Source organism: Mustela nivalis (genome assembly GCF_964662115.1).
Source record: "Mustela nivalis genome assembly, chromosome: 3".
In the NCBI taxonomy this organism is placed as follows: domain Eukaryota; kingdom Metazoa; phylum Chordata; class Mammalia; order Carnivora; family Mustelidae; genus Mustela; species Mustela nivalis.
In genome coordinates this window covers 111,387,523-111,415,231 of record NC_139022.1, presented here as the reverse complement: position 1 = coordinate 111,415,231, position 27,709 = coordinate 111,387,523, and the positions used below count along the sequence as shown (strand labels likewise).

At 49.7% G+C, this 27,709-nt stretch overlaps 3 protein-coding genes across 3 annotated transcripts in view; 2 read left to right on the top strand and 1 right to left on the bottom strand.

Annotated features, from left to right (window-relative positions):
• Positions 1-27,709, bottom strand: part of LOC309862163 (interleukin-3-like) — a 183,296-nt gene that overhangs the window by 18,624 nt on the left and 136,963 nt on the right. The gene's annotated exons all lie outside the window — the stretch shown is intronic.
• Positions 2,914-5,416, top strand: CSF2 (colony stimulating factor 2). The gene is made up of 4 exons (XM_082725193.1): positions 2,914-3,358; positions 3,455-3,496; positions 4,172-4,297; positions 4,975-5,416. The coding sequence occupies exons 1-4, from the start codon at positions 3,200-3,202 to the stop codon at positions 5,107-5,109; spliced, it is 462 nt and encodes a 153-aa protein (XP_082581319.1). The 5' UTR covers positions 2,914-3,199; the 3' UTR covers positions 5,110-5,416.
• On the top strand, positions 5,549-8,584 carry LOC309861594 (uncharacterized protein). Its single transcript, XM_082724625.1, has 5 exons — positions 5,549-5,563; positions 6,632-6,839; positions 6,918-6,950; positions 7,331-7,468; positions 8,240-8,584. The coding sequence occupies exons 2-5, from the start codon at positions 6,687-6,689 to the stop codon at positions 8,366-8,368; spliced, it is 453 nt and encodes a 150-aa protein (XP_082580751.1). The 5' UTR covers positions 5,549-5,563; positions 6,632-6,686; the 3' UTR covers positions 8,369-8,584.

The following is a 27,709-nucleotide window of genomic DNA, read 5'->3' as shown; positions in this document are numbered from 1 at the left end:
GACTTTCTCTCTTTCATGAGATAGTAGAAGTAGTCAGGGGAACAGGAACAGATATGGGTTCAAATCCTGTGTCTGCCATCACTGACTGTGTGAGCTAGGCAGGCTGGGGGTCTCCTGGACTCCTACAACAAGGGCTGGCCGGCCCAGGGGGGGTGAGATCAGCTGAGATGCCCATGTAGAGATCCCACTGGATGTAAAGCACCAGGAGGCCCACTTCCTTCCCATCATGATAACTTCCTCTGCGATAAGGAGCTCGGAGTAGCCACAAGCCCCGGTTTCCTCCACAGTCCGTGGGAGGACACTCACAGGAAACCCCTTCCAGAGGGTTTTCTCCTGGCCCTGTGGGAAGGCGGGGCCAAGAGGAGTCACACTGCCCACAATGGTCCCTGCCCTCACCTTCCCACAGTCCCATCCGGGGCCCCTGAGTCAGCACACGCACTCGATGTTATTGCTACCACTTTCCATGCAGTGCAATCTAGGAATGCTTGTCTGTGTCATGGCCTCAGCCTTGATGTCATCTTTCCAGAAGAAAGATGTGTGGCTGCCCATGAGTCTCATAGCCAAACCCAGGAACTCTGTCCTTCGCACGGTGACTTGGGTGCCTGTCCACATCCAGGTCTCCTGCCCAAGAAGCCTCCAAAACACTGTCTCTTAGTGTGGGTCCTGAGACAGTGCAAACCTCCTCCTTCATCCCTAGGACCCCATCTCAGACACCTCGACAGTGCTTTTAACTGTTCCTACTTACATTCAAAAGCACCTTCTGGAAAGGGTGTTGAGTGTATTAATCCTGCTTCTCCATCCATGGGGCTATGGAGTACACAAAGGCAGGGCCCGGTTTTCCACCATCCCTGTATCCTCCTCCCCTGCTGGGAACCTAGTAGGTGCTCAATAAAAATGAATGAATGACTGAATTACTCCATTATATCATCGAGTCCTGAATAATTTTACCTCCTAAATCTCTCTAGACTCTGCCTCCTCTTCCCTGTACCTGCTTCTAAAAGTTTGTCTCTCTACTCCCCAAATACTCTTCCACTAGGCTCTCTTCTCTCTCCCTCCCACAATCTGACTTGCCCACCTGACATGATTTTCCCTTTCAGCCCAGGAAGCTTTTTGATCCTCTGTGAGCCCCCAAACTGGGAGAAGTGTTTTCTTGGGATCCCACAGCTCTGAACTTCCCCATCCCAGCATGGATCCACACAATGGGAGGATCCAGTACTGTCTGTCTCCTCTACCAGGCTGAGAGCCTCCGGGGCCAGATGTGAGGGCCACTGGAAGGGTCCCATCCACTTCCTCCCTAGCACAGGGCCTGGTACAGATTTGAAGAGTTTGTTGACTGTCTGAGCTGTGACAACTCATTTCCAAAAGAAAAGTCATGTTCCATATCAGAGGGGCCACACCAGCTCTGTGCCTCCTTCTATACCAGCTTAGACACTGCCTGTGGCCCCCACTCTCCACCACCCAGGTTCCAGAACACTGTCTGACACAGACCTCCACTCTGAGGCATCTGCATCTAGGGTTCTTGAACTCTCCTGTGCCTCCTAAGAGCTCCGTGGAAGGGATTGAGCAGGGCCCTATGAAAAAGTGAGAAGGATCAGGGCCTGGACATGCCATACTCTCACCCCAGCCTGGCCACGTAGAAATGTTCCACGAGAGTCAGAAGGGCAGGAAAAGCATCATGTTTGGGCCCCAGTGGGGCCTGGAGAACTAATGTCTGCCTTCCCTGTGCAAGGGAAGCAACCCTTCTGCCATCCAGTGAAACTGCCAGGGCCACAGGCTCAGACCATAGTACTTAGAGCATGAATTCTACCTGCTGTCAAGGGCTGTCTACTTGAGCCCAGCAGACATTGCTTGTGTCCTACCCCATCAAACTAGACTCTATCTGGGGCCAAAAACCTCACACCCAGTGTGGGGAGCTTCTCCATTTCAGAGGGCCACCTGCAGGGGCATGGGGGCTCACATGGGTATACCTCATGTAAAACATCCAATCACGCCAGCACACAGACACTCAGAAATGTACACATAGGCACCCACACTCCTACAGCCATAAAACTCTGAGCATGGGGCAGCAAACATAAACTCGTGCTGTCCTCTCCAAACTCCATTGTGAAAATCAAACACTTGTCAGCCCCTCAAGAGCCTGTGGCTTTTTCAGAAGCAGTTCCTGTTCCACAGAGGGGCCTCTGGAGCTGGAGGTGAGCTGAGGTAGGGGCCAAGTAAAAACTAAAGTTTGAGAAGCTGCTGTACCCTGACCCCTGCCAGGGACTACGTGTAGGAACACAGTGCCTATCTCGGACGGCAGTCAGCATGCAGAAGGAGGTGAGGCTCACATAGCTCAGAGCCAGAGTCACTTAGCAAGGTGGTACTGGTACTGGAGTCAGAACTTAAACTCAGAGCCCCAACACACCTCTGCAGCATGGGGGTTGAACGCAGCTGTGAAAACTGGGACTGTTGCTGTTCTTACCATGAAGGAACACTCTGCTATCTTGCTGGATGGGTGTCACATGAACACATCTGTGATTCTCCCTGCTCACAGGTGCTGTGGGGTAGAGGTCCCTGGCTGGGCAGAGCTTGCTGACTACTCTGGATCCTTGCTGGGAGCTGTCCCAGGAACTATGTCATTTGGCTGGATTCTGCCTGGATGGACAGTGATGCAGGCCTGTGAGGGTCTTCCTCCCACTCAGATCTCTCACTATGGCCAGAGGAGAGGGATCTAGGAGGAGAAGGGGAGGGTTGGTTGAAATGGGCCCCAGGGTGGGCACAGCCAGCCCAAAGGCTTCTTGCGATTCGAGGCAGGGTGGAGAGTCTGGGCGTAGGAGCTCAATTCAGTATCTCCCAGGCCCCGCCCTGGCCACTTCAGGCCAGGAAGTCCAAGCTGTGCCCGGAGGCCCCTCAGAGGGAGTGGGCAGTCTCATTGGCCAGACTACCCAGGGAGGGTTGGAGAGTGCTCAAGGAGGCAGGCGGATGCGCTGCCAATTCTTGGAAGGGCTCACTGATGAAAAACCCCTGAGCCTGACCACCTGGAGGAAAGGCTCACCGTTCCCATGTGTGATAAGGGCCAGGAGATTCCACAGGTCAGGTAGTTCCCCCGCCTCCCTGGCGTTTTGTGGTCACCATTAATCATTTCCTCTAACTGTGTATATAAGAGCTCTTTTGCCAGTGAGCCCAGTGCTCAGAGAGAAAGGCTAAAGTCCTCAGGAGGATGTGGCTGCAGAACCTGCTTTTCCTGGGCACTGTGGTCTGCAGCATCTCTGCACCCACCAGCTTACCCAGACCTGTCACTCGACCCTCTCGGCACGTGGATGCCATCCAAGAGGCCCTGAGCCTTCTGAACAAAAGTAGTGATGAGACTGCTGTGATGGTGAGTGAGGGAGTGCAGGCTGTCCCTGGGCCACCTTGCTGGCCTGGACTGGCCCTGCCTGTCAGCTTAATAAAATGGTATTTTTCTTTTCTACAGAATGAACCAGTAAAAGTCGTCTCTGGAATGTTTGACCGCCAGGTAAGATGCTTCTCTCCAACACACCTTCCCCTCTACCTTGGGGGTGGCTCCATTTCAGAGGGACTTTCACAGGGTTGTCAGTCCACTTTCTCTCCAGTCAGCTGGCTGCCAGGTGGGGCTCTCAGGAGGCCACCGGTCTTGCTCCTGTGGCATTCACGTGAATTCCATTAGCTGAGCAGCCACGGACAGACCTAGCATTCAAGGGGCTAGGGGTCACCAGGGGACAGGTGGGTAGGCGGGAGTTACTGCAGGACACAGGGGCTGTGGGCTTGGGACACTCATGAGACTAAGCCCTGTGGAGAGAGCATGCTGGCAACAGAGGAGCACAGAGAGATTTCAGGAACAAGCCATGTTCACATAGCAGGATACCCCACCCTGCTACCTTCTCCCTGAATGGTGGGGGTTAGTGACCTCCTTTCCTGGGGCCTGGGACCCTCTCAAGATGCCAGGGAAAGTGGCTGTGCTGGCTGGGGGTGGCCTGAGCTGAATGGTGCAGATTCATGTTGGCACAGACAGAGCAGTGTGTATGACTGAACCCGGCATCATCCTGTGCCCCTCCCAAGTCCTTCTCTTGGGGGACAGGGCTGAGAACTGGAAAGAGTGACGGGGAGGGTGTCATGTGCCCACCAGAGGGCACTTGTCCACTACTTACCAGGAAATGGACATTTCCCACAGGAGCCGACATGCCTGCAGACGCGCCTACAGCTGTACAGTGAAGGCCTACGGGGCAGCCTCATCAGCCTCAAGCAACCCTTAAACCTGATGGCTGACCACTACAAGCAGCACTGCCTCGAAACCCCGGTGAGTGCCCACGTCAGGGTCCCAAGCTGGAAGGTCTTGGTCTAGGGCGGTGGAGTGGATAAGGAGGGACCTTTGGCTGTAGCTGTTCAGGACCCCAAAGGGGTTCTGTTTAACAGATTTGCCCCTCTAGAGATTGAGCAGCCCTGCCCATTTTCATCTCTAGGAGTTAAAGCCATGGAGCTCTAGGGGCCTATACACTCCCCAGAGGGAGATGCTTCTGTCCTTATTATCATCAGTGAGGTCAGAGGTGAGGTAAACCCAAGGAAACTCAGGTCCTGCCTAGGGCATATTCCAGAACCCAAACACCACCTCCATGGCCCCTTGTGAGGTGCCTAATTGCATGGGAGCAAGGAGGGGGTCATACTAAGATTGGACTCCTGCCCCTTCTGGGTTGAGACACAAAGAGACACCGGCCCAACTGCCCAGCCCAGCAGACCAGCTTCGAGCTGGCGTGTTGTCAGGCTCTTGGCTGTGGCTGCCACTGCCAAAGTTGTGCATCCTTTGGGTGACACATGGTGGCAAGCTTGTCATCTGACCCAGGTCAGCAGGCAGGCTCCAAATGGGCCTTCTGGCCTCTGAGTTTCAGAAGACAGTGCAGAAACACACTGGTGCTTCCCACACATTACCCATTCACACCTGAACTTAAAAGTTTTGTTTTATTTTGTTCTGTATTTAAGGAAACTCCATGTGCAACCCAGACTATCACCTTCAGGAATTTCAAAGAAAACCTGAAGGAATTTCTGTTCAACATCCCCTTTGACTGCTGGCAGCCAGAAACAACAGAGGCCGGTCCAAACAGGAGCCAGCCCTGAGAGTGTAGTTCCGGAACCACTGCACTCCTACCCACGGACTGCTGAAACTCAGGATCTTCATCTTCAAGGGACCACAGGGCGGGCCAGGGCCGGGGTGGGGGGCACGGACTTGCTCTGGGCCATGCTGCCCTTGTTACCAGCTTCGTATATGGGGAATGAGGAACGCTGTACATTGGCAGGGATCAGTAATATTTATTTATATATTTATGTATTTTAATATTTATTTATTTATTTATTTAAGAACATATTCTCTATTTATTCAAGATGTTTTGCCATAATAATACATTATTAAAAGCCCATTCTTATTTGTGCAGTTTCATTTGTTCTTGACCATGAGCAAATGCTAATGGTGTGCTCCTCACCACAGGGCAAGGGGTGAGGGAAAGAGGAGCCACCAGGTTGGGGATGGGGCAGGATGCTCCAGCAGGGGCAGCCCTGACAGAGCAGAGGGGAGGTAAGAGTTGGCCTGGGTGCTGCACCTGCACACCCAGATGTGCTTCGCTGGATACTCAAGGGTTCCCACTGTAGAAAGAGGTTTTTAGCTTCCCTTGGAAGGTCAAGGAACCTGGTCAGTGGGAATTTTGCTCCGGTACGAGGCCATCCTACTTCCTGAGAAGGCCTGGGAGTCCCTGGAGCTTGGCTGGTCACTGGCTGAATGGGCCTGCCCTAGAGTGAGGCAAAACACCTGTGCCCCTCAGAGGCCTGGCCTTGTGGCCACACCCTGACCCTCACACTCAGTGCCTCAGCCACTCCCAAGGGGAACCAGTAGATAGATTACCTGTTCAGAGGGAAACAAAAAAACAAACCACAGGATCAGGGCCCACCATATTTACCAAACCTTCCCCCAAATGGGTGATCCTAATCTGTGAGAGTCAGAATGTATATTCAGAATTTATCAGGACATGACTCTAGTGTGACATTTTTGTGAGCTGGCTTTTCTTTTTACTTGAAGTTTTGCATCTAACCAGGGGCGTTCCTCTAAAACCCAAGGTCTTCAGGCCAAGAAATAGCAGTTCTCTGTTCTTCCCTTGCTTTGCCTGCCAGGTTGGAGGCTGTGCTCGGAAACCTGTTCCCCTGTGTCCCTCCTGGGGACTATGAGGAAGTGGGTGTGTCCTCAAGTGTCAGGCAGACAGGACAGCAAGGCCAGCTTTCTCCTTGACAGATGGGCCTGAGGAAGCTGGCTTGGTGCAGCTGTTGTCCGTCTTGCTCTCTCTCCACCCCACTCACTCTCTCTGCTCTGGCCTGCACCTGTAGACAGCACTGGTCCTGGCCACAGACCTGTCCCAACAGGCAGGCAGAGAGGTCACGACTCAAAATTTGATTACAAATAAAAGTTATTAGAGCAAGCATGATTTTCAGCAAAGACAAGAATCCATGAAGTGTGCTGTGGTCATAGAAAATGCATGAAAAGCACATTTTGCCCAGCGATAAGGTCCTCTCTGTCTTCCACGTAAGCCAGTGATGACTGATAAGAGACTTAGCATTTCCTTAGACTCACTTATATAGGTACCCTTCTCCACAGAAATGCTGCCAAGCTCAGGGCTCAGATCAGCGTGGAGCTACCCTCCAGTCCTACCATGTACCTGTACGTGTTCCTGGCTTGTGCACTCTGGGGATCAGAAAACCACTGCGCCTCCATGACGACAGCCAACGTGTCTGCCTACGACAATCACACGGCAGTCTGCGCTGAAATTCAGAAAGAACTTTCGGCTGACAACATTATATACAATGTAAGTCTGGGTCTTCATCAAACATCACTTTGCGCTCAGTGGCCCTTTGTGTTTCTGATCGATTTCTCCTGCTTTCAGGGTTCCTTCAAAAGGCCCCAGAACACCAGTGAGGTAAGGTGCTGTTGCCACATGTACCTTTCTGACCACATTTGAAAGGGATCATCACCCCAGTCAGTACCCATCACAGAGATAAGAACAAAAAACACTGGAGTGAGGAATCCTGGGGCGGGGGGCGGGGCGAAGAGTTTGAGTTTGGGAGCTCTAGCCCAGTCAACAGATGAATCAGTGGCCAGGTTCTAGGCTTTTCCCAGATTAGCCCTGGGCCTAGGGAGAGACCAGATACCATTGCACCTGTGGGACACCTGTGGGACAATCAGGGTAGGGCCTGAATTTGAGTTCAGGGATCCATCTAGCCAGGGTGACCAGGGTTGGATGAGGCTGGGGTTCAACTGTATACTACCACCAACCCCCTGCTCTTCACCCTGTTTCAGGAGCCCTGCTATGGTGAGTTTACAAAAGACTTCATCTCCACCCTGAGGGAACTTACGAAATCTTACACGCATGACCTTCACATAAAAAAGGTTTATAAGGACATGGAAGAACTCACCAGAATCTGCCCAAAGCTGAAAGTAAGTTACTGTTTGCTCCTAGAGGATAGTTAGGCTACCATAGCCAGGGGCCCAGTGGGACAAAGGGCTTCTTATGGCCCCCACTTGCCACATGTGAGGCCTTACATACTACTTTCTGATCCAAAAAAAGTACACTCACTGACGGGCTGGGGGTTGGGAGGGTGGGGATTTAGGGGTTGTTTCGGAGGTTTCTGTGATGCCCTCTGCCAAGCCCCCATGCACAGGGGTCAGTGTGGAGCAGGTCCGAGTTCAGAGCAGGGCTGTTGTGTAATCAGCCTGGGGAGCAGGAAGGGCTGCTCAGTGCCAACCCCAGCTGGGCAGCCAGTCCAAGGGAGTTTTGGTTTGCCATGCCATGCCTGGGGCTCTTTCTGGGCTGATAAGCCTCACTGGGAATCCACTATGTAAGAATGGATAGTGGTTTAGGGGGGTATGTTCTTGGGAAATGACGGAGGTATTCCCATGTGTGGCCCCTGCTTACAGAGGCCCCTATGTGCTCCCACCCTGCTTGTCCTTGTGTCCCTGTCCTGGACCACTGAGGGACCTGCCCATGTTTTGCTGGCTCTCACCCCACGGCTACAGGTGGGCCTGACCCTGTACTCCACTATCACCAGATGGCCCCCAGTGTGTCCCTAAGATAGATGGGGAAGGCCTGCCAAAGTTATCTCCTAGGTGGTGGAGGGCTTATTATAGGACCCTTGTGGCTTATAGAAGAGAGTGTGCTTTTATTTTTTTCTGCTAAAAATATGACTTAAATATGTCTTTCTTATTTAGCCAACAAAATCACCCAAGAACTGTACTACTGAGGAAAGTAACTTCTCCCAGTTTAAGGAAGCCTTACAGAGTGTTGTCATATCCATAGAAGGATGGAAATCCTGTAAAACCATCAAGAACAGACTCTGAGACCTTATCCTCTCACTGGAGCCTGGTTAGAGCTGCAAGAAATAGGAGTGGAGGAGGCTTGGGAACTATTTATAGCAAGGGTGGGAGTTTGTTGGCCCTGCGCTGGCTGATGAGACTGTGGGTGGGTAATGGGGGCAGGGGTGTGCCTGAGGAAATATTTCTGTAGCTGATTTAACAGCACCTGCTACTTCAATAAAGCTGGTATATGTAAATGCTGGTGAGAGTCATGAAGAGTCCAGTCTCCTGGGGCCCATGACAGACAGGAAGGGGCAGGGGGCTGGGGCTGATGGCCCCATTACCGGGACTTCTGACCTGGAGAGACAGGAGTCTCTCAGGAGGAGAGGCCTAAGAGGGTGAGCAGAAGCCCCTCCTCATCAGCTTCTATGCTGTCCCTCTGGTGCAAAGTGGACAAAAGAAGGGCTCCATCAATCTATGCAGCTTGTTACTAGCCCTCTTCTCCCTGTGTCCTTCAGAACTCGAATCAGAACCTTTCCCGGATCCCCCCACCCCCAGCTTCACTCAGCACCCAGCCATCCCTGGATCCAAGAGCCAAGACTCAAGGCTAAAGCCCCTTCCCTGTGTGGTCTCTACTACTGCTCTTGGGGGCTCTAAATCTCATTCTCCACCCTGCCCTCCCCTGCCCCTTGCTGAGGGCTGATGTGACCACAGAAGGGTCAGACCTGGTAAATGGCTCAGAGGAATGGAGGCTTGCAGCCTACTCACAGATGGCTGGGCACAGTGGGGAACTTGGACCAGGTAGGGGGCACCACAGGGACCAGGGACATCTCTAAACCCCCAGCTTCTTCTAGACCAGAAAATAGCTCTCCAACTTTAAAGTAAAGCCCCTCACCTACAAAATCTCCCACAACACCCAATGCCCCCTTGGCATAAAGCACCCTTGCTGACTACTACTGCCCCCACCCCAGAGCATGGGGTGCTGCCTCTGGTGAATCCACCAGCTGCCCTGGTCCTGAGGTACTGCCACACTGAGCTACTGCCACACTGAGCTACCAACTTCTGACCCCTCACCCTCAATTCAAATCCTAACCCTGATTTGAAGAGTTTATTGGAGGTGACAGCCTCCAACCATTCAAACCTCTCAGACCAGGAGGTCCTTCACCAAACCAGGAAAGATAAAAGATCTATTGTTCTGGAATACAATTAGGTATCAAGCTGCAACCACAATATGGCTCAGGCCAGACCTGTCTGCAACATCTACCTTCTGATAGACTGCTTAGCTTTGAAGCTTAAGATTATGCCCGTAGCCAACAGACCTACCATGGCCCTGCCAACCCCCATCCCTTGCTTTAGACTTCTTAGACTACTCCCTGTGCATCTCTACCTTGAGAGGCCACATCAGGCTGGAGGTCAGCAAATGTGACTGAGTAAAGTTGCCAGATTATCTCAGAACATGGAGGACAGCCCTGTCACTCAGGTGTCAAGGCTAATAGGGTCAGTGGTCAAGGATGGTTATAGCCCTGAGAAAGCCCATGGTACGTCCCCGAGAGGCTGTGAGTTCCTGTCCCTTGGGTACCTCACATGCGTGCTCAGGGTTCCCAAAGTTACTTCTCTGTGATAAGCACTAGAGGCTGTGGGATGCATGGCAGGATGGGGCTGCAGCGACACAATGGGGAGAAGACCCACCACTTTACTGCTCCAACCTCGGAGCCTGAGGCATCTAACAGTAGAGCACTGGGGCCTAGCTTGTACACCCTTGTCATCCCATTACTCTGTTCAGGACATCAGGGTGTGTACACAGGCCTGGTCTGCTACTAACCTGCTGTGTGACATTGAACAGGTACCTCTGTCTCTCAGTCACAGTCCATAAAGGCAGGGTGGGCTCTAGCCCCAGAGGCCAGACCACAGCCTTGTTTCAATTAGCAATAATCGCGCCTCGGATAAACCTCATTGGCTACGACACTGCCACTGCGCAAAGCTTCACAGCCTTGTTTCAGCATCTTTGTCACACTATAGGGCCTCAGAGCATCTGGCTCAACTCTAGGAAACTAAGGTTGACAGAGAGGCTCTGTGCCTCTACTGGGAAATAGGAAAGTTGGTAAGAATAAAGGTGGGATGTCAGTTCTTCCACAAAGAGTAACAGCCCCCATACCCTTGTCATCCTTAAACCTTGGCCAAGGCTCCCAAACAGCCATCCATGAAGAGACCCTGCAGTGAGAGCCGCTTGGGTTTTCTCTGTGTCCTAGTTCTCCCTCAAATAGACTCATATCTGGACAGTGGCACTGTTCCTGTTGGGGGCTGGAACCAGGTGGGAGAGCCATGTGAGTACTGCTCTGGAGACTCAGGCAGGCCAGAGCCCACAGTTTTCTCGGAGCCTAGTGGCATGACTGCTTTAGCATCTGTGGAGAGGCTGGTACACTGGAAGGCCAGAGCTCTGGGCTGGATACCTGAGCACAAGTGGCCTGACCTCCGGCTGGCTGGGAATGGCCCTAGGCACTCTCTTTCCCTAGGAGACCAAGCAAAATATCCAGGGCTGGGTGGCTCAGTCAGATAATCATCTGCCTTCACCTCAGGTCACCATCCCAGGGTCCTGGGATTGAGTCCCACATTGGACACCCTGCTCAGCAGGGACCCTGCTTCTTAATCTGCCTGCTGTTCTCCCTGCTTGTACACACTCTCTCTCTTTCTGACAAATAAATGGAATCTTTAAAAAAAAAAAAAGAGGACCAAGTTATATCCCTCCAAGGGAGATAACCAAAGGCAAGTGAGGGTCATGCTTAGCCTAACCCTGAGGAAACACTCTTGGGTTTGCTAGGGCCATCTCTAGACCAGGAAGGAGAGCAAGGTGGGGTGGCCTGAGAACAGAGGCTCACCCATACATCAGGACTTCCCAGGACAGTAGGACAGCACCTCTCCCTTCACTTCACAGGGACTTCACCAGGGACCATCTCAACTCTTTATCACCTCCTGCCTCCTGGGGGCCTCCCTTCCCCCCTAAGAACTCAGCAGTACTGAGGTTAGAACCAGGACACACAAAAGCGGTCATATAGCCTCTTCCGTAGGCTAGGCCTTAAGAACTGGACCACCCTGCTGGCAGCCACATGGCAGTCTCTGTCACAGGCCTTAGCATGGCTATACGCTTTGATGCAGGCTTCAGGTGTGGGAGATCACACAGGAGGAGGCAAACTTCATCCATAGACACAGCCAATGTGTCAGTCCATGAATTAAAATGATGGACATGAAGCTAACGCGGCAAGGCCCCTGTGAAAGGGCCAGAATGGCATCAAGGCTGGGATGACGCCATGTGGGATTGGGATTTTCTCCTTGGCTTCCTACCCTGTAGTGGTATAAATGTGAATGTGGCTGGATGTGAGGAAACATACTGAGCACCAAGATGGTGGCACAGAGCATGTGGTTCCCTTGCTTATGGAAAATTTGCATCTTCAGTGTCTTCAGGTAAATGGGGTCCTGTGGGAGCCTGTATTGAATGACTCTCCAACTCAGTTATTCAATCAAGATGCTGGCGATTACCTTGAAAGGGGGCTGCTCCCCTCAAAAGCCCAGAAGGTTAGATCCTCTTTCTAAGATAACATGGATAGCAAAAGAGGTCTGGCTGCTCTTCCTTGGCCAGCAGGATAGGATGCCCAAGGCATCCTCAGTTAACCTCACAACTGTCCTGTGCCTAGAGTTACAGGTGGCACTACACATCTAGCCTGCACCACACAGCCCTCAGTGGGGTCCTAGAAACTAGGTTCTGAGCCCTTACTCCTCTTGTTTCCTGCCTGCCTATATATGTATGAGCTTGGGAATTCAGAGTCTTTCTGACTGAAAGTGGGGAGCAGGGGCTGCATGGACCAGGCACATACTGTGCCAACCTGGGCTTCTGAGCAAGCTGCTATTCATGTTGAAGGCACATGGTTGAATCCAGCAGATCCTATCCTGGCCCCTCCCACAGTGTTCCATGGGCTTCACAAAAATGAAATCTGGCATTTAGGTCTCTCTCAGGCCTCAGTTTTCTTAAAACTGTCGAGTAGGGTTGTGGCAGGCACAGAGAAGTGCCAGCCCCAGACCAGTCTGCTTGAACAGAGGGAGGCTGAGACAGGACAAGGTCAGGAAAGCCCATTTCTCCTGAGAGCACCCTGATGCTGACCCTGCTTCCCCAAGGAGTGAGGTGGGCAGAATGTTCAGGGCATCCAGGTCTGCAGAGCAGGTCAGAGTAGAGCCAGCCCCCAGGCTGGGATCTGGGGCTGAGGGGCGGGTCCTCTTACCTACTGTTGGTGCGGGATGCTCCCTGCCCCCAGGACCCAGAGAGGCCTTGCCTTTGTGCAGGACCATACAGGAGGTCAGCTCTTTGGAATCCTCAGGCCTGGACCCCAGAAACCCCCTCACTGGACCCTTCCAAATGGCTGACCAACTTCCCTGCTGTGAGGAGACCCTGGGCTGCCAGGAAAGACAGAGCTTTACAAGTTATTTTTCACTGTGGTTTGAGATAACAGCAGTGAAACAGTTTCATGTTGCTGCCACTGATGTTATCTCCGGCCCAAACCTACTCTTTCAACTTAAGAAATGATTAATTTTAAACCTGTCTCCCTTTTCTTTCTCTTAACTTCAAGGGAAGATCAGCACAAATTCCCCGGGTTCTGCCCGCAAATGGACTTACTGGACCCTCACCCACAGGCAAGGCCCACATCTTCTTCAAGATCCTGCAGTCCTATTGGAGGCGGAGAAAAGCCTTTCTAAAAATATTTGTTTTGAGTTTTCACTAAGTTGTATATTAAATACATTTCAGTGAGATTCTATGTATGCTTATATCAAGATAACCAACACGGAGAGCCAGATATGGAGCATTTTCTAGCATCCCCAAAGGCTGCCTGTGCTCTTCCCCTTCCCGTTAGTATCTACTTCGTTGGGTATCTAGCCACTTTCACCACAAACTCATCTTGCCTTTCTTCAATTTCATTTAGGTGGAATCAGAGACTGTGCTTCTATGTTTGATGTCTTTTGTATATTATGTGTGTGTAATTCTTTATGGTTGTGGCATGGAGCTGCAGTCTATTCTATTTTGTTTCTGCAAAGTAGTCTATCATGTCCCACCGTGTATGTCCCCATTTCACTGCTGGTGGATATTTTGGCTGTTTCTGCTTTTTGGCTCACATTAATAAAGCTATGAACATTCCTGTACTCCTGTCTTGGTGAGCATTATGTATGCATTTCTGTTGGAAATGCTGGGAATGGTGTGGAATTACCAGATCATTGGACATACATATTTTTAGTTTTAGTAGATATACTACCAAATATTTTTCTAAGGAAAAGTGTTTTATAAGCAGTAGTATTGCTGGTTCACCTGTCTTTTGTAGAAACTGCTTATCCATCACTCTGACCTCTTTCATGTGATCTGAAGCTGCTTTCCTTTCATGTGATATGAAGCTGCTTCCCAAAGTCCTCCTCATTTCTGGAATTTTTTCCCTGCATTGGTCAGTCTTGCCCAGCTGTGAACATTGTGACAAGCCAATTGTTGGGAAACAAAACCCAAATCTGATTAGTAAGCCTGGGCCTCAGACCTTGCTCACAGGGCCATTGGACCTGCCCTTAGGGAGCCTGGCTTGTGCGGGCTGTAGGGAAGTCAGCTCATTGATAAGAACAGAACTTAGCCCATTTACACTCGCCACTTCCCCATGCTACTTTGGCTGTGTAGGGGCTGCCTCCACATCTGCATCTCCTTTCGGGGGCAGTGTTGTCAAAAATGGCCCAGTTTGACTTGCCAGTGTGTTGTGCAGTGGGGCCTTTGTCCATAAGTCTCTTGCGCCAGAGTCTCTGGTGGGGAGGGGGGTGGCGAGAAAACTATTATGTGCTACCATCCTAGAGGAGAAACAGGCTGAGGGGCTCCATGCCAGGGAGTGTTCTGGGCTCCTCTCGGGGTCTCCATTCCCTCGCTAATTCCCCACCACATCCTTATACTTTCACTTTCTTGGTCCCTTCCAAATCTGTGCACTTTTCCATCCTTTAGCCCTGCCCCAGCCTAGCCCATCTCTTCACAGATGGCTCATGGACATTCGTCTCTAGACAGACTGCTCCCTGCTTCTCTCCCCATGGTAGCCTGATGGATTTACACACTCACGAATCCATTCAGTAAATATTTATTAGTGCCTATGAAATATTGGGAACTGTACCAGGCTCTGCATGGAACCCAACCCTTGAGGTATCTAACTAGTCTGGCTGTGTCCTGCAGGGGCTCCCTGCTGGCTCAGTGTGAACTTCAAGCTTTATGATCTGGTTTAAGACCCTACACTGCCACTCTGGCTCTCACGATCCCTGCAGATCACCCCCTACGCCCAGCCTCACTGCTTACCACCTTGACTGCCTCAAGCAGCCTGAGGACCCAGGAACACTAACCAGCTACAGCTCTCCTACCACCCCTTGTGTCCAGAATGCACCCCAGCCAAGTGCCTGGCATCTGTCCCCACAGGAAACAAGACCAGTGTCCAGCAGGAATGGACATGTGCTCTACTGGGGCATACTCCTCTCAACACTTATTCTGAGGCTTGCCTACCCATCTCCTGGGCCTTAGGATGTGCTACCATCCTAAGTCCCCACAGGGGACTGTGAGGTCTCTTCTCTGAACTACTGCCCTATCCCCCAGGTCTAAGGAGAATCCCCTCAATTGCATGGGTGTCAACAGTGGCCTTATTCCAGGGTCTGATGAAAAGGCATCTCTTCTCACCTATGATTAAAAGAAATCCACATAGGTTTTACAGAAATCAAGATGAAAATGTATGAATTTCCCAACATTTAGAAAATGCTCTGTGGGACAAAGAGCAGCACAAGGCTATAAGGTACACCTTTATAGTGAGGGATGTTGTTAGCATTGTCCTTATCAACAACAGCATCTGAGTAGTGAGCCAAGAGGATGACCTTGGGCCACCCAGGAGCCAGGGGAGCTGGGAATCTAATACCAGCATAGCTGCCTGTTCCCTTTCCCACTTAATGGATTTGGGTACTCTCTCAAAGGAAACAGGAAAAGGGAGGGAAGCGCAGCTCTTGGTCAATGTGTCACACTTCCTCCTACCCAGAGCCTGGGGCAGCCCCAAGCTCTCCTGGTGGAAGCCCTGGCTCCTGCCCAGATTTCTTCAGCCAGCAGGGCTGGAGGAGGGTGGGGTCATTTCATGGGCTGGGAGGGGAAGCCAGGGAGTCAGCAACAGCTGCTAGAGCCACAGCTTCTAGTCAGAAACTACATGGTAACTCAGTCTCCCCTCTCTTCCCACACACTAGGAAGCTGACCCCCACAGCCCTCAGGCCCCTTATCCCATTGGGATCTCTCTGGGGCAGCTGCCGTCAGCTCCTTGCAGATTCACAGAAGGACTGTGGCTCAGACAAACCCTAACACCTCATTTCTCACCAGTTCAACTCTTGGAAATGCAAGTCCCATCCAGTGTTGGGAATCAGACTGAAATCAGTGAAAGCTGCAAGAGCCTCTGGCCATAGTCACGCCAAAGGCTCCAGTGCCTATGAATATCAGGGACAGAGACACAGACATGGGTTCCATGACAAAACAAAAACACTAGCTGTGGCTATGGGCATCTTTCCCTAGAATAAGCAATCCAAAGGTCCAGGAATCACAGACACAGACAGAGCAGGTCCATGAGAGTGACAGACAAAGAGACATACATAGCTCAGAGCTCCTGAAAGTAACAGATGGACAGATATTGACAGAGTCCCTGGCACTGGAAGACTCAGCCAGAACTTGGAAGGGAAAGATGGGAGAGACCAGCTGGGGACAGTGGCAGTGATAGACTGACACACAGACTCAAAGTCCCTGGCAGTGACAGTCCCAGCTAGTCCCTGGCTGCTGTAATAGTAGTTCTGTCCTGACTTTGGCCCTTAGAAACTCTTGTAATTTCCTCTTGTCACTGTGATCAGAGGCTTTGAGAGACTTTTACTAATCTGCCCTACTCCATGGTCCCCAGGAAGGGAATAGGCAGTGGCCCTCATTGTCCCTGGAGCTAGACTCAAGAATAAATCCATTCTCTTGTCCCCACCTTCCTTTCTAAGCCCTGGGGGCAAGGAAATCATCCCCCATATTTCTCCTGGGGCCACCTACTCACAGCATGGTGGACCTGCTTGTCTTGGAAAAGGTCTGAGGGACTACTGTGAGTCCAGATTCTGTGGGCACTATGGAGAGTGTCAAGTAGAAGACGCAGGCCCACTGTTTAAGAAAATGCTTAGCTCTTAAGTGGCCAGCTTTTCTCTTCATGCCTATGACCTCCAGGGTCCAGAGACCTGATATCTTCAAAGGTCCTAGCCAAGGGGAGAGACTCCAAGGCAGATGAAGACGTGGTGATTAACCTTTTTCATAAGTAAGGAGACTGAGGCTGACTTGGACACATTCAGTTCTATAGAGTCCAAGAGACCCCTGGGAAGGGGTGAGATATTTCTACCTTGAAGGGATCTTCTTACTAAAACCATGACTTGGCTGCCTGTCTCAGACTCGCCCCTGGGACAGAGACTCTGAGACAGAGATTAGCATGCAAGACTGCTTGTGGAAGAGAAGGGAAGCAGGACTGGGCAGGGGGAGAAGCTGGACTTAATGCAGTCACAACAAAAGTTTCAGCTAACCCAAAGGAGAATCCTAGAGCTAGGGTGGTCCTTCAAAGTTTTCCTGAGCTGGAGGGAGGAGGAAGTCAAGGTTCATCAGTAATTGGATACAGGCTGTCTCTGGACAATGGCATGATTTTAGGCACAGCAATTTTTTTCAGCGAAGGAAATCCCCCGACAAAAAGACACAATATTCTATCTGGAGCTCAAGGTTGGTCTCTGTTGCTGGTAGGATAGACATAGGACAATGGTAGTAACTCGATCAACTATGGTAAGAAAGAGATCATGGTACTGGGTTTATGCAGAGCCTCCATCCCTGCCCTCATGGCTATTCCATTCATGTCCCCATTGAGCTGTACCTGGTAGAACAATAGGAGCTGGAGAGAATCAACTGAAGAGTCAATGTATTATGTACCTGATTTTTTTTTTAAGATTTATTTATTTATTTGATAGACAGAGATCACAAGTAGGCAGAAAGGCAGGCAGAGAGAGAGGCGGAAGCAGTCTCTCTGCTGAGCAGCGAGCCCAATGTGGGGCTTGATCCCAGGATGCTGGGATCATGACCTGAGCCGAAGACAGACGCTTTAACCCACTGAGCCACCCAGGTGCCCCTATGTACCTGATTTTTTAAAAAAGGATTTATTTATTTGTGAGAAAGAAAAAGAGAGAGAGAGAGCATGTGTGCGTACAATCTGAGGAAGGGGGGCAGAGGGAGAGAGACACTCAAGCAGATTCAGTGTTAAGCATGGAGCCCCATGCAGGGCTTAATCTCACGACCCTGGGATCATGACCTAAGCTAAAACCAAGAGTCAGAGTCTTAGGCAAATGCACCACCCAGGCACCCCTTTCTACCTGATTATTCCACTGTGGTAGGATTTCTGGGGACCATTACCATGCAATATGAAACTCTTCATACTTTATACCACAGATATTTGTCCATCACATTCCTTTGTCCTCAACTTCCCTGTTCCAGGTTTTCTAGTCTTTCTCCTTCTAGGTCCCTGACCAACCAGCCAAGCCATTTGCCACTGTCCATGAGTACATATATATTTTAATTTCAGACTACCACTCCACACAAAGCCCATGGCCAGATGTACCACCTGAAGCTCTAGCCCACTGGGTTTTTCCACACTATTGCCTTTCAAGGTCATCCTTGAGTGGAGCTAATAGTCCCTAACCATTTTTGGCTTGGTCCGTATATGGATCTAACCTGTTTGTGAACCGAGTTTGGGATTTTGCCTCCTCCATCAGCTGGTCCTAGGGGGATCATTCATGCAGAGGTAGGTATGAGCTGAGGGAGAGGCTCCTGTCCCATAGAAGTAGATGGCATAGAGTTTTAGATTACTTGTTTGTAGAGCTTACTTGTGCCCTCCAATCCTGATCATACTTGACTCTAGATGTATGACTTCTAGCCTATAATGGGTTATTGCTAGGCCCACCTGACCTTATGGCTTAGTAAGTCTGGCAGAAACCAACTCATCACAAGTAGTCTAGCTGCACAATCATTCCAGCTCCACTAGGGCTCAGTAGTATAACAGGAGCTATTTCTCAAAAGGTGTATAATTCCCCCATGTAGTTTATGGCCTTGCTCCAGAATCCCAGGGAAACAACAACTTTTCACCACTATTGACATCTGTAAAAACCATAGGTTCTGATCATTTATATACTGCAAAAGGCAGGGCTACTTGTACAATACCCTGAAGCTACTGCCGAGCCCTCTCCTGCCTGGAAGCCCACTCAAAGATGGCAAGCTTTTGTGTTACTGTCAGGGATATGGGTCAGAATAATATTCCCAGATGTGCAGTAGGTTGCATCCATAACTTTAAGAGGCCTACTGGACATGTTTCATTCTTCTGTATAATTTGTCTTATACATTGGAGGAAATTTCCTGACAGGCTGTAGACCACTGGATCTCTAAAAAGTTTGCTGCTGTGGCCAGCTCTGAAACTACCTTCTGGCATGCATGTGTGTTGTCATGGCCACCAAAGTGTCAGTCACTTCTTGATCACCTTGTCTGATTGGCATGACATCTCCGACAGAGTGGACCAGTGTGATGGTCTGTGGGATGTCCAAATGGTCCAGATCTCTTGGGACTATATTATGATGGAAAGAAGGAGAAAAAACTTATGCCCAGAAATTGATACTGTTTTTTTGGCCAAGTGAATGCAAACTGTTTGAAAGGGATGGAAAAGAATGAAGCCATCAAGAGCAGTGGCCACTCAATGCTCAAAGCTATGTTAATCTGCTGTAGTAAAAATACAACATCTGGTAGGCACAGGGGCTATAACTATGGCTGCCACTTGTTGAACAGGTAGTAGCCCAGTGCCATCCTCTAGGAGATATCTGGGTTTTACTGGTGACTTAAATGAAGATTTGATGGATTTCCTTTAGGTCTTCAATGGTAGCACTAATTTCTGCCATGACCTCTGGAATGTTACATTGTTTTTAATACACCATTTTGGCTGGAACAGGAAGTTTTGGAGGCTTCCACTTGGCTTTCTTCTCTCTGACAGCTCTTACCTCATATATCAAGGACCTAAGGTAGGGAATTATGCTAATCAAGTGTGTTTATCTGATTATATTACTGGATGGGTGTGTGGATCCAGAAGGCCTATGATGAACAGGATTCAGGTAAAGAATCTATTTATTATCTGAACTACATATGCTTGAAGGTTTATATTCCTTCAGATCTCCATATAACAATTTCAACTCAAATCCCATGTTCAACAGTCCCTAAAACCTTTAGATATCTATACTACCTATAGTTAAACAGTATCTATACTTACTTGAATAGATTACCACAGGTCCCTTTTGGAAAAGGCTAGATAACATAACTATGCACACTTGCTGTACTGTTCTGGGATCTTTTCTTTTGGTGATCTGGTTTCTTTTTTTTTTTTTTTAAGATTATTTATTTATTTATTTGACAGAGAGAGATCACAAGTAGGCAGAGAGGTAGGCAGAGAGAGAGCGAGGAGGAAGAAGGCTCCCTGCTGAGCAGAGAGCCCAATGCAGGACTCGATCCCAGGACCCTGACATCATGACCTGAGCCGAAGGCAGCGGCTTAACCCACTGAGCCACCCAGGAGTCCGGTGATCTGGTTTCTTTAGCCAGTGAGTTTTAAGTCATAAGACAAGTTCAGATCTGCAAACTTGGTAAGGGATTTTTTTTTTTTAAAGATTTTATTTATCTATTTGACAGAGAGAGATCACAAGTAGACAGAGAGGCAGGCAGAGAGAGAGAGAGAGAGAGATAGAGGCAAGCAGGCTCCCTGCTGAGCAGAGAGCCCGATGCGGGACTCGATCCCAGGACGCTGAGATCATGACCTGAGCCGAAGGCAGCGGCTTAACCCACTGAGCCACCCAGGCGCCCCTTGGTAAGGGATTTTTGATAGGATCATCATTCTTAATTGTTTCTTTTGACTGCACAGGGTAGCTCCATAACGGTGGGATTTCTCCCCCAAAGAAAGGTATTCAGAACATGCCTGGGGAATACCATGATTCTGAGGTGCTATCTCTTCTGGGGTAGCATGTTAAGAAAAGGCAGGGACCCTGGTTGGAGGGTGAAGGCCCTGATCTGGCCCTTAGACTGCAAGTCTGAGACATCTAGTATAGCCAGGAAGAGAAAAAACCAAGTCCCAAGGTAACTGCAAACCTAGGAGGTGGGCAGAGGCAGAGAAATCTGCAAAAGATTCTTCTGGTCCGAGAAGGGAGGGAGCCAGTAGTGGCACCATGGAGGCAGGGATGACCAACAGGTCAGAAAAGAGCTCTAATCCTGGAGAGAGCAGGTCAGTATAGGGTGAAGTGGCATCTCTTAGCAGGGGCTTTGGGACAGTGGAATGAAGGGATGATGGGGAACAGGAGATGATGTGAGTGGAAGAGGCCTGCATAGTTAGGCAATGGAAGACTTCTGGACAGACTGGATGCCAAGCAGTTTCCAAGTGAGAGCAGCCCTTGGCCTGCAGACGACTCCAGCCGCTCTTTAAGCTTTCTCTAGACCCTTGCTGGAGGATGGACAAGAACTCTACTAAGGTCCAGATGCCAGCTCATGCTTGGGTTTCCCCAGGCAGCAGGTCCAACTGGTCCACCCGTCTGTTCTGAGTTCTTCTCAAGCAGGGCTATATCCCACTGTTTTGAGGGCTTTCCAGAGAGCTACTAAGCTTCTGCCCCATGGAACCTACAGGGAAACCCCCAGCTCTGACACCTACCCCTTGACTAAGGCCTCTAGAATCTGGGCCAGAGGCCAGGGTGGAGCAAGCTACTGAGTCAGGACAGCGGTTTTCTGGCTTCCTTAGTTCAGTCCACAGTTCCCCTGCCATCCCCACCCCAGAAGATGACCCTGGCAGGACTGGGGAGGTGAAGCCCATAGTGTCACTGGAATGCCTTATATCATTTCTTTAATGCTCACTACAATCATGTGAGACCATGACCCCTCTTCCACGGATGGTGTAACTAAAGCTCTGAGTAGAGAAATAACCTGTCCAGAGTCACATGGCCAAACACTTGAACCCTGGTCTCTGAGATTTCTCGTCAGGTGCTCTTACACTATCCTCCCTGCTTCTCAGCACAAACCAGCAAGGATAAGATACTGAGAGGGATGCCAGGTTTTTGTTATGCAGCACCATCAAGCCAGTTAGACCTGGGGCGTCTAAGGGTCTGTCCAATGCCTGCCTCAGGACCTTCTTCTTGAGCCTTACCCAGTCTATCCACCTCCCCCAGATTGCCTCTCATACCTCATATCACAGCCTTCTATAGCCTCACTCCTTGAGGCTCCAGCCTATAGTTCCCACTGACACCCCCCTCCTTGGCATCCCAGACTCTTCACAACCACCAGTGTGGTAGAGCCATTTTACCAACACAGAGACTAAAACACAGAGGAGCCAGGGCAGAGAGCATATAAGTCCAACACCTTCCCTAGAGGGGGCACTTATGTGTCCAAGAACAGCAGATGTGAGGGACAGCAGCCCTGTGTTTTAGCCACCTCAGTGAGGTCAAGGGTGAAGCAGCTGGGGCAGCCCCAGATCCAGGGCCTCTGGAGGGAATCTCCTCTCCTTGTTCCCCACAGGAAGCATGTGGTACTGTTTGGCCAGCCACAGAGGCCTGGACATCCCCACAGAGCAGCCCCACCTCTCTACCTTCTGGCCCTTTCCCCACCTTTATCACACTGGCAGTCATGCTTATCTCAGAGCCTGGCTTCCTGCTGCCTTTAAAGAGACATGTGGCCTACTGGCTGGCTAGCACCCTGCTAAAAGGACTTTTCCCCATCTTCTGGGGTCATAGCAAATTGTGTCTTTGTCACCTGTAAGGAGGAGGAGCTCTCCTCCCAACTCAGCATCTAGGTCACTCTGGACTATGAAACAGCCCAGTAACTAGAATGTGAGTTCTTCTGAAGCAGGTATAGATGGATTGTTGGATTGAATCAATTTATTTAAGAAATAAATACTTTAATGGGGTCCTAATTACTGTATATCAGGCACTGTCTGGGGGCATTGGGGAAAGTGAGAAACAAGAAAGATTCTCCACCATCTTGGTACTTACATTCTAGAGGGGGACATAGATAGTAAAGCAGTGAATGAAAGAATGTTCTAGAATTTCTTGACTCTTCCACCCTCTGGTCCTGAGCTAGCTGGGGCTTTTGAAGACTGCTGCCAAATGGCCTTGGACAGAGCCAGAAGTATCCAGGAAGAAGTAGGGGCACATTGTGAGGGAGCCCTGGGACCTGATACTGCCAGGGTGTGTGCTCAGTCTCAGGACACCCTGGTCCTGGTCATATGAGGAACTGGACTTGAGATATAGCAAGTAACCTTCTGCCTGAAGCTCCAGTACCTTGAACTGCTGGGACTTTGATGGCTGGATGCCATAGCTGCCCAATGACCACTGCCACTTAGCGCCTTCACCTGGTCATGATCCAGACTGACACCGAGAGGTAATGCCCAAGGAAGCTGAAGCATGTTGGTAATCAGTCACGCAAGGGGATATCCTCCCTGTCTGGAACAGTTCTGGGCTTCTGGCCATAGGGGATCAGAGAGGAATGTGAGACAGAGGTTAGCAACATGGGCTGGGAGAGGAAGGCTGTCAGGAGAGGAAAAGTCAGTGGTCAGCAGTGCTGCTCACCACATGCTCATACCATTGCTCACCATCAAGGAGAGCTCTCCTCTCCACCAGCAACCAATTTCCAAAGATACCAAAGCAAGAGGGCTGGGATATCAAGATGAAGCTTTGGGTTAGGAACAGAGGCAAGGACAGTTGCAGCACAAATGGCAGTATCAGGGATGAGGCAGAAGGCCAATGAGGGCATTCAGTATTGGGGGCTAAAATGAAGCTACTCCCATGAGCTCACCTTAGTGGCTTGAGGAGGGAAAGGGTATGGATGTTTGTGCTGCACCCAGTGACAGTTCCTCAACCAGCTAGGCACAATGCAGAGGACCCCAAGGACCAGAGAGTATGAGAATTGTTATTATTTTTCAAGAATTGGCTGTTCAAGACTCTAAGAATGGGCCCAGAAGAATGTTAGATTGGGACAATACTAGGGTAGGTACTCAAATGCTCTGCTTCTGCACAATTTGATAGCCTTCTTGAGAGACCATGTGGAAACATAGCTTGGCTCTTGAACTATTTTACAGGCCAGGGATGCATGTATATTTGGGGTTCAATTGCTCATGCCCACACTGGCAGGTACCCATGAATCAATCTCCAGAATTTAAACAGAATAAGAATGAGATCATTGTTCTCATATATGCCAGTTTTATAAGCAGCCCTCAAGAAGAACTAGACGCAGATTTGTTATCCTCGAGCTGTCAAAGGCAGCCTACCTCTATGGCTAGCTCTTACACCATAAACCGGGGTACAGAAGCATAATAAAATCCTGGAGGAGTTTACACATTTCTGCCTGAAGCAAAGGCTCCCTGTGAGAGGGAACATGGCTCTGGGTCTCAGCAGTGACCAAGCTCAGATGACAAGGAAAGTGTGGGCACTTCCAGGGAAGGTCACCCATTTTCCTAAGCCTTTGCCATCTCAGCTGTCCCTGCACAGTCTGTTCCACTGTGGTTAGAGCATGGTCAGGCTGCCCCTCAGGTGAAGCAATGTAAACACCAAAAATACCTCCCAAGAGAACCAGCACACTGCAGTGCTGCACAAACTGTAGTTGAACGTTCCAGACATTTCTTAGAAATTACTCTTAGGTCCTAAGAATGATTTAAGTTTACTGTGAAAAATCTAAACAAGTAAAGTTAAAACACACCCCCTGTCCAGAGAATGGCACTCAGTTAGCATGCCTGGTGCACCTCTCTACCCGCTATCCAGAGAACCAAGCACACATGTATGCCCTTTGTGAACAATTTCTTCCATGTTATCACCTTCTCTGTTTTGTTCCTTCAGCAACTGTAATGGGCCACACGCTAGCAATTTTATTCAGAGTCAAAAGTTTATTTTGATTCAAAGACCTAAGAGAAAGTTGTAATCTACTATTATGTCAAACATCTTTTGAAAATAAAAAGTGTAGCTTCCAGAAACACTCCTTCCCTTAGTTTCTACCCACTATTGTGAGAAAGTATTTCCCCCCTGCCCATCTGTCACCTGCGCACTGACTGACATGGAAAGGGTAAGACCCCCAGAGGGGCTGCCTGGGCCTAAAGGTGTCATTGATGCAAAAACTCTTCATCACATCGGTGTGTCAACATTGCTGAGAAAACTTTGACAAAGTGAAAGACCCTGTTAGCAACAGTGAAAGTTTTCTGAAGGGTGAGAAAACCACCTGAGAGGAGAATGACTTGGCATCTGATTGGCTCATTATTTCTGCAGAAAAGACAACTAGTCAAATTGGCTGGGAGGACCCCAGTTGCTCAGGCTTCAGCCACCTGCCTGACAGTGGAAAAGAGAAAGTGACACTTACTGAAAGCTGGCCATGTGCTAATGCTAAGTGCTTTCTTTTTTTTTTTTTAAAGATTTATTTATTTATTTGACAGAGAGATTACAAGTAGGCAGAGAGGCAGGCAGAGAGAGAGAGGAGGAAGCAGGCTCACCGCTGAGCAGAGAGCCCGATGCGGGACTCGATCCCAGAACCCTGAGATCATGACCTGAGCCGAAGGCAGCGGCTCAACCCACTGAGCCACCCAGGCGCCCGCTAAGTGCTTTCTTATATTATCTTATTTAATCCTCACTACAGTCCAGGAAGTGGATATTATCATCCATTTCACACATTCAAAAGTGAACCCCCAATCTTCCCCTTCAAATGCACCTCATCCATGGTCTTCTCTTTTTTCTTTTTAAGATTTTATTTATTTGAGAGAGAGCAAGCAGCAGTAGAGGTAGCAAGAGAGCACAAGCAGGCAGGAGAGAAGCAGACTCCCCACTAAGCAGGGAGTCCCATGTAGAGCTCAATGCGGGGCTCAATGCCAAGACCCTGCGATCATGACCTGAGCCGAAGGCAGATCCTTAACTAACTGTGCCACCCAGGCGCCCATTCATGGTTTTCTTTATCTCAGGTCACATCATGCCCTTTTCCCCAGCTGCCCAGAACAAAACCCTTGGAATCATCACTGACTGCACTCTCTCTCATATTCCACATTTATTCTTTCAGCAAATCCTGATGGCTCTCCCTTTCAAAATATACCCAGAATCCAACATTTCTCACCATCTCCACCACCCACAGTGGTTCATATCACTATTTTCTTTTGCCTAATGACAAGTTAGGGACTGTTTAAGGGTTGTTGCCCATTCAGGGCTGGTCCCACCTCCAGCTGCACCTGCATCCTTGCCTAGATTCAAGGCACAGTGGCCAGCCTGAGAAGTGGTCTTGAGTCACCCTGAAAGGCATTCACTGTGGTCAGCTCTGTTGATTAAGGTGGGGACATGTGAGAAACACTATGAAAAGGATGTCTGTGAAAGATTACAGTAAAGTCTGGGGCTTGCCCACCTGTGTTATTTAAAGTCACTTTCCTGTGAACTCAGACTCCTGTTTTTTTGAGGGAAGAGTGATCACCTCACTCCTGCCCAGTTGTTCTCTCAATTTCTCGACTGTAGTAGTGTATATAAGCGACAGGCCTCCCTCTCAGCCTGTCCTGGATGCGATGCTGGTTCATCAGCTACTCCCACTTCCCTACAGGAAGCAATCTATTTCTTTGTAGATTCTCTATCTGGACTGAGAAGACAGTACAGAGCTTGGCAATGAATTTTTTTTTTTTTTAAAGATTTTATTTATTTATTTGACAGAGAGAAATCACAAGTAGATGGAGAGGCAGGCAGAGAGAGAGAGGGAAGCAGGCTCTCCGCCGAGCAGAGAGCCCGATGCGGGACTCGATCCCAGGACTCTGAGATCATGACCTGAGCCGAAGGCAGCGGCTTAACCCACTGAGCCACCCAGGCGCCCTTGGCAATGAATTTTATTTCTCAGCTCCCTTCTCGGACCCACATCAGTATCAAGGGCCTGGCTGTAATGGTGGTGGGGGGGGGGTGAGCAGTGTCACTTCACAGGCCTGAAAAGAACCCTTGGAGGCTCCCAAACATCTGGAACATTGGGTCAATCCCTGGCTCCTCCAACAAAAGAAGGGTTCCTTTCAAACAAACAAACAAACAAACAAGCAAACAAACAAATGAGCGAACCACTATGGCCACCTTAAGACTGTTTCTGATAGAAATAAGAGGAAAAGCCTAGTTTCCCCATTCCCAACCCATTCTGCCTGCCACCAGTGCAGAAACTCCTGCTTCCCTGGGTTCTTATCTACCACATACATGCCTTGACTGAGAGATGATCACAGAGCCCAAGCCAGAGATAGCTGCAGGTTCAGGGAGGAAGGTTCCTTTAGAGGCCATGGAGGACTCCACTCCTGCCCTTTCCATTTAGGAAAATGCCACCATCTGGCAAATAGATGCATGACTGTCCCCTTGGCTCTGGGAGCAGGGATCAGGGGGCTGCTCTCCTTAGCCCTCAGCCTGGCAGTGCTCCACCAATGCCAGGAGCAGGAATGCTCCTCAGATGCACCCAAGTGAGCCCAGGAGCTCAGACAACCCAAGAGTTTGGGAGTTTGGGAGAAGGGGTTCACTAGGCAAAACTCCGAGAGAAGTATGGGTTACATCTAATTTTGCCTCCCTAAGTGAAGCCTGGGACGCAGGTATGAACACCACACAACCCCATCTTTCTAACAGGCAAGGAGCTCTGAGCCCTACATGATTTCCTGAAAGAGCTTTATGAAATGCCTCTATTAGTAGATTCCTTCAGCTTAAGACTTTCTCTTTTCTTAAAATGAAAATGTCCCAGAAAGACTAGGCCCTCATAGTTACTGATACCAAAGAGTACAGGGGTCATCCCTTAAGTGGATTTTCTGGGAGTTACTCTCTACCTATAACCCTTCACTAGTTTAAGGAATCTCTCTCTCTCTCTCTCTCTCTTTTTTTTTTTTTAAGATTTTATTTATTTGACAGACACACAGTGAGAGAGAGAACACAAGCATGGGGAGTGGGAAAAGAAAAAACGGGCTTCCTGCCTTGTCCAAACTAAATCTCCCAGTGAAGACAAAGCCCTCAAGATGGTTACGTAAATCTTGGAATCGCACTATAAGGCTCCACAAAGAGGTCAAACGCAGAGAAGGCCAGCTTCAATGCTCAGTGCTTCTGGAACTTCTGGCCTGCTGCTGAGGTCTAACCTACAGAGGCACTTCCCCACTGGATGGCCCACCTTTGTCAGCCTGCCACAGTGCAGGAGCCAGGAGCTGGGGGCAGGGATCGCTTTGGTGACTAACAACCTAATAGTGGAAAATTACAACTTCCTGAGCTGGGTCTATCAGAGGTGGCCGCA

Excerpts from the sequence above, each read along its gene's own strand:
- CSF2 (XM_082725193.1), top strand. The coding sequence starts at position 3,200 with ATGTGGCTGCAGAACCTGCTTTTCCTGGGCACTGTGGTCTGCAGCATC. Across the intron at positions 3,497-4,171 it reads CTGGAATGTTTGACCGCCAG|GAGCCGACATGCCTGCAGAC; the intron begins GTAAGATGCTTC and ends CATTTCCCACAG. Across the intron at positions 4,298-4,974 it reads AGCACTGCCTCGAAACCCCG|GAAACTCCATGTGCAACCCA; the intron begins GTGAGTGCCCAC and ends TCTGTATTTAAG.
- LOC309861594 (XM_082724625.1), top strand. The coding sequence starts at position 6,687 with ATGTACCTGTACGTGTTCCTGGCTTGTGCACTCTGGGGATCAGAAAAC. Across the intron at positions 6,840-6,917 it reads CTGACAACATTATATACAAT|GGTTCCTTCAAAAGGCCCCA; the intron begins GTAAGTCTGGGT and ends TCCTGCTTTCAG. Across the intron at positions 7,469-8,239 it reads GAATCTGCCCAAAGCTGAAA|CCAACAAAATCACCCAAGAA; the intron begins GTAAGTTACTGT and ends TTTCTTATTTAG.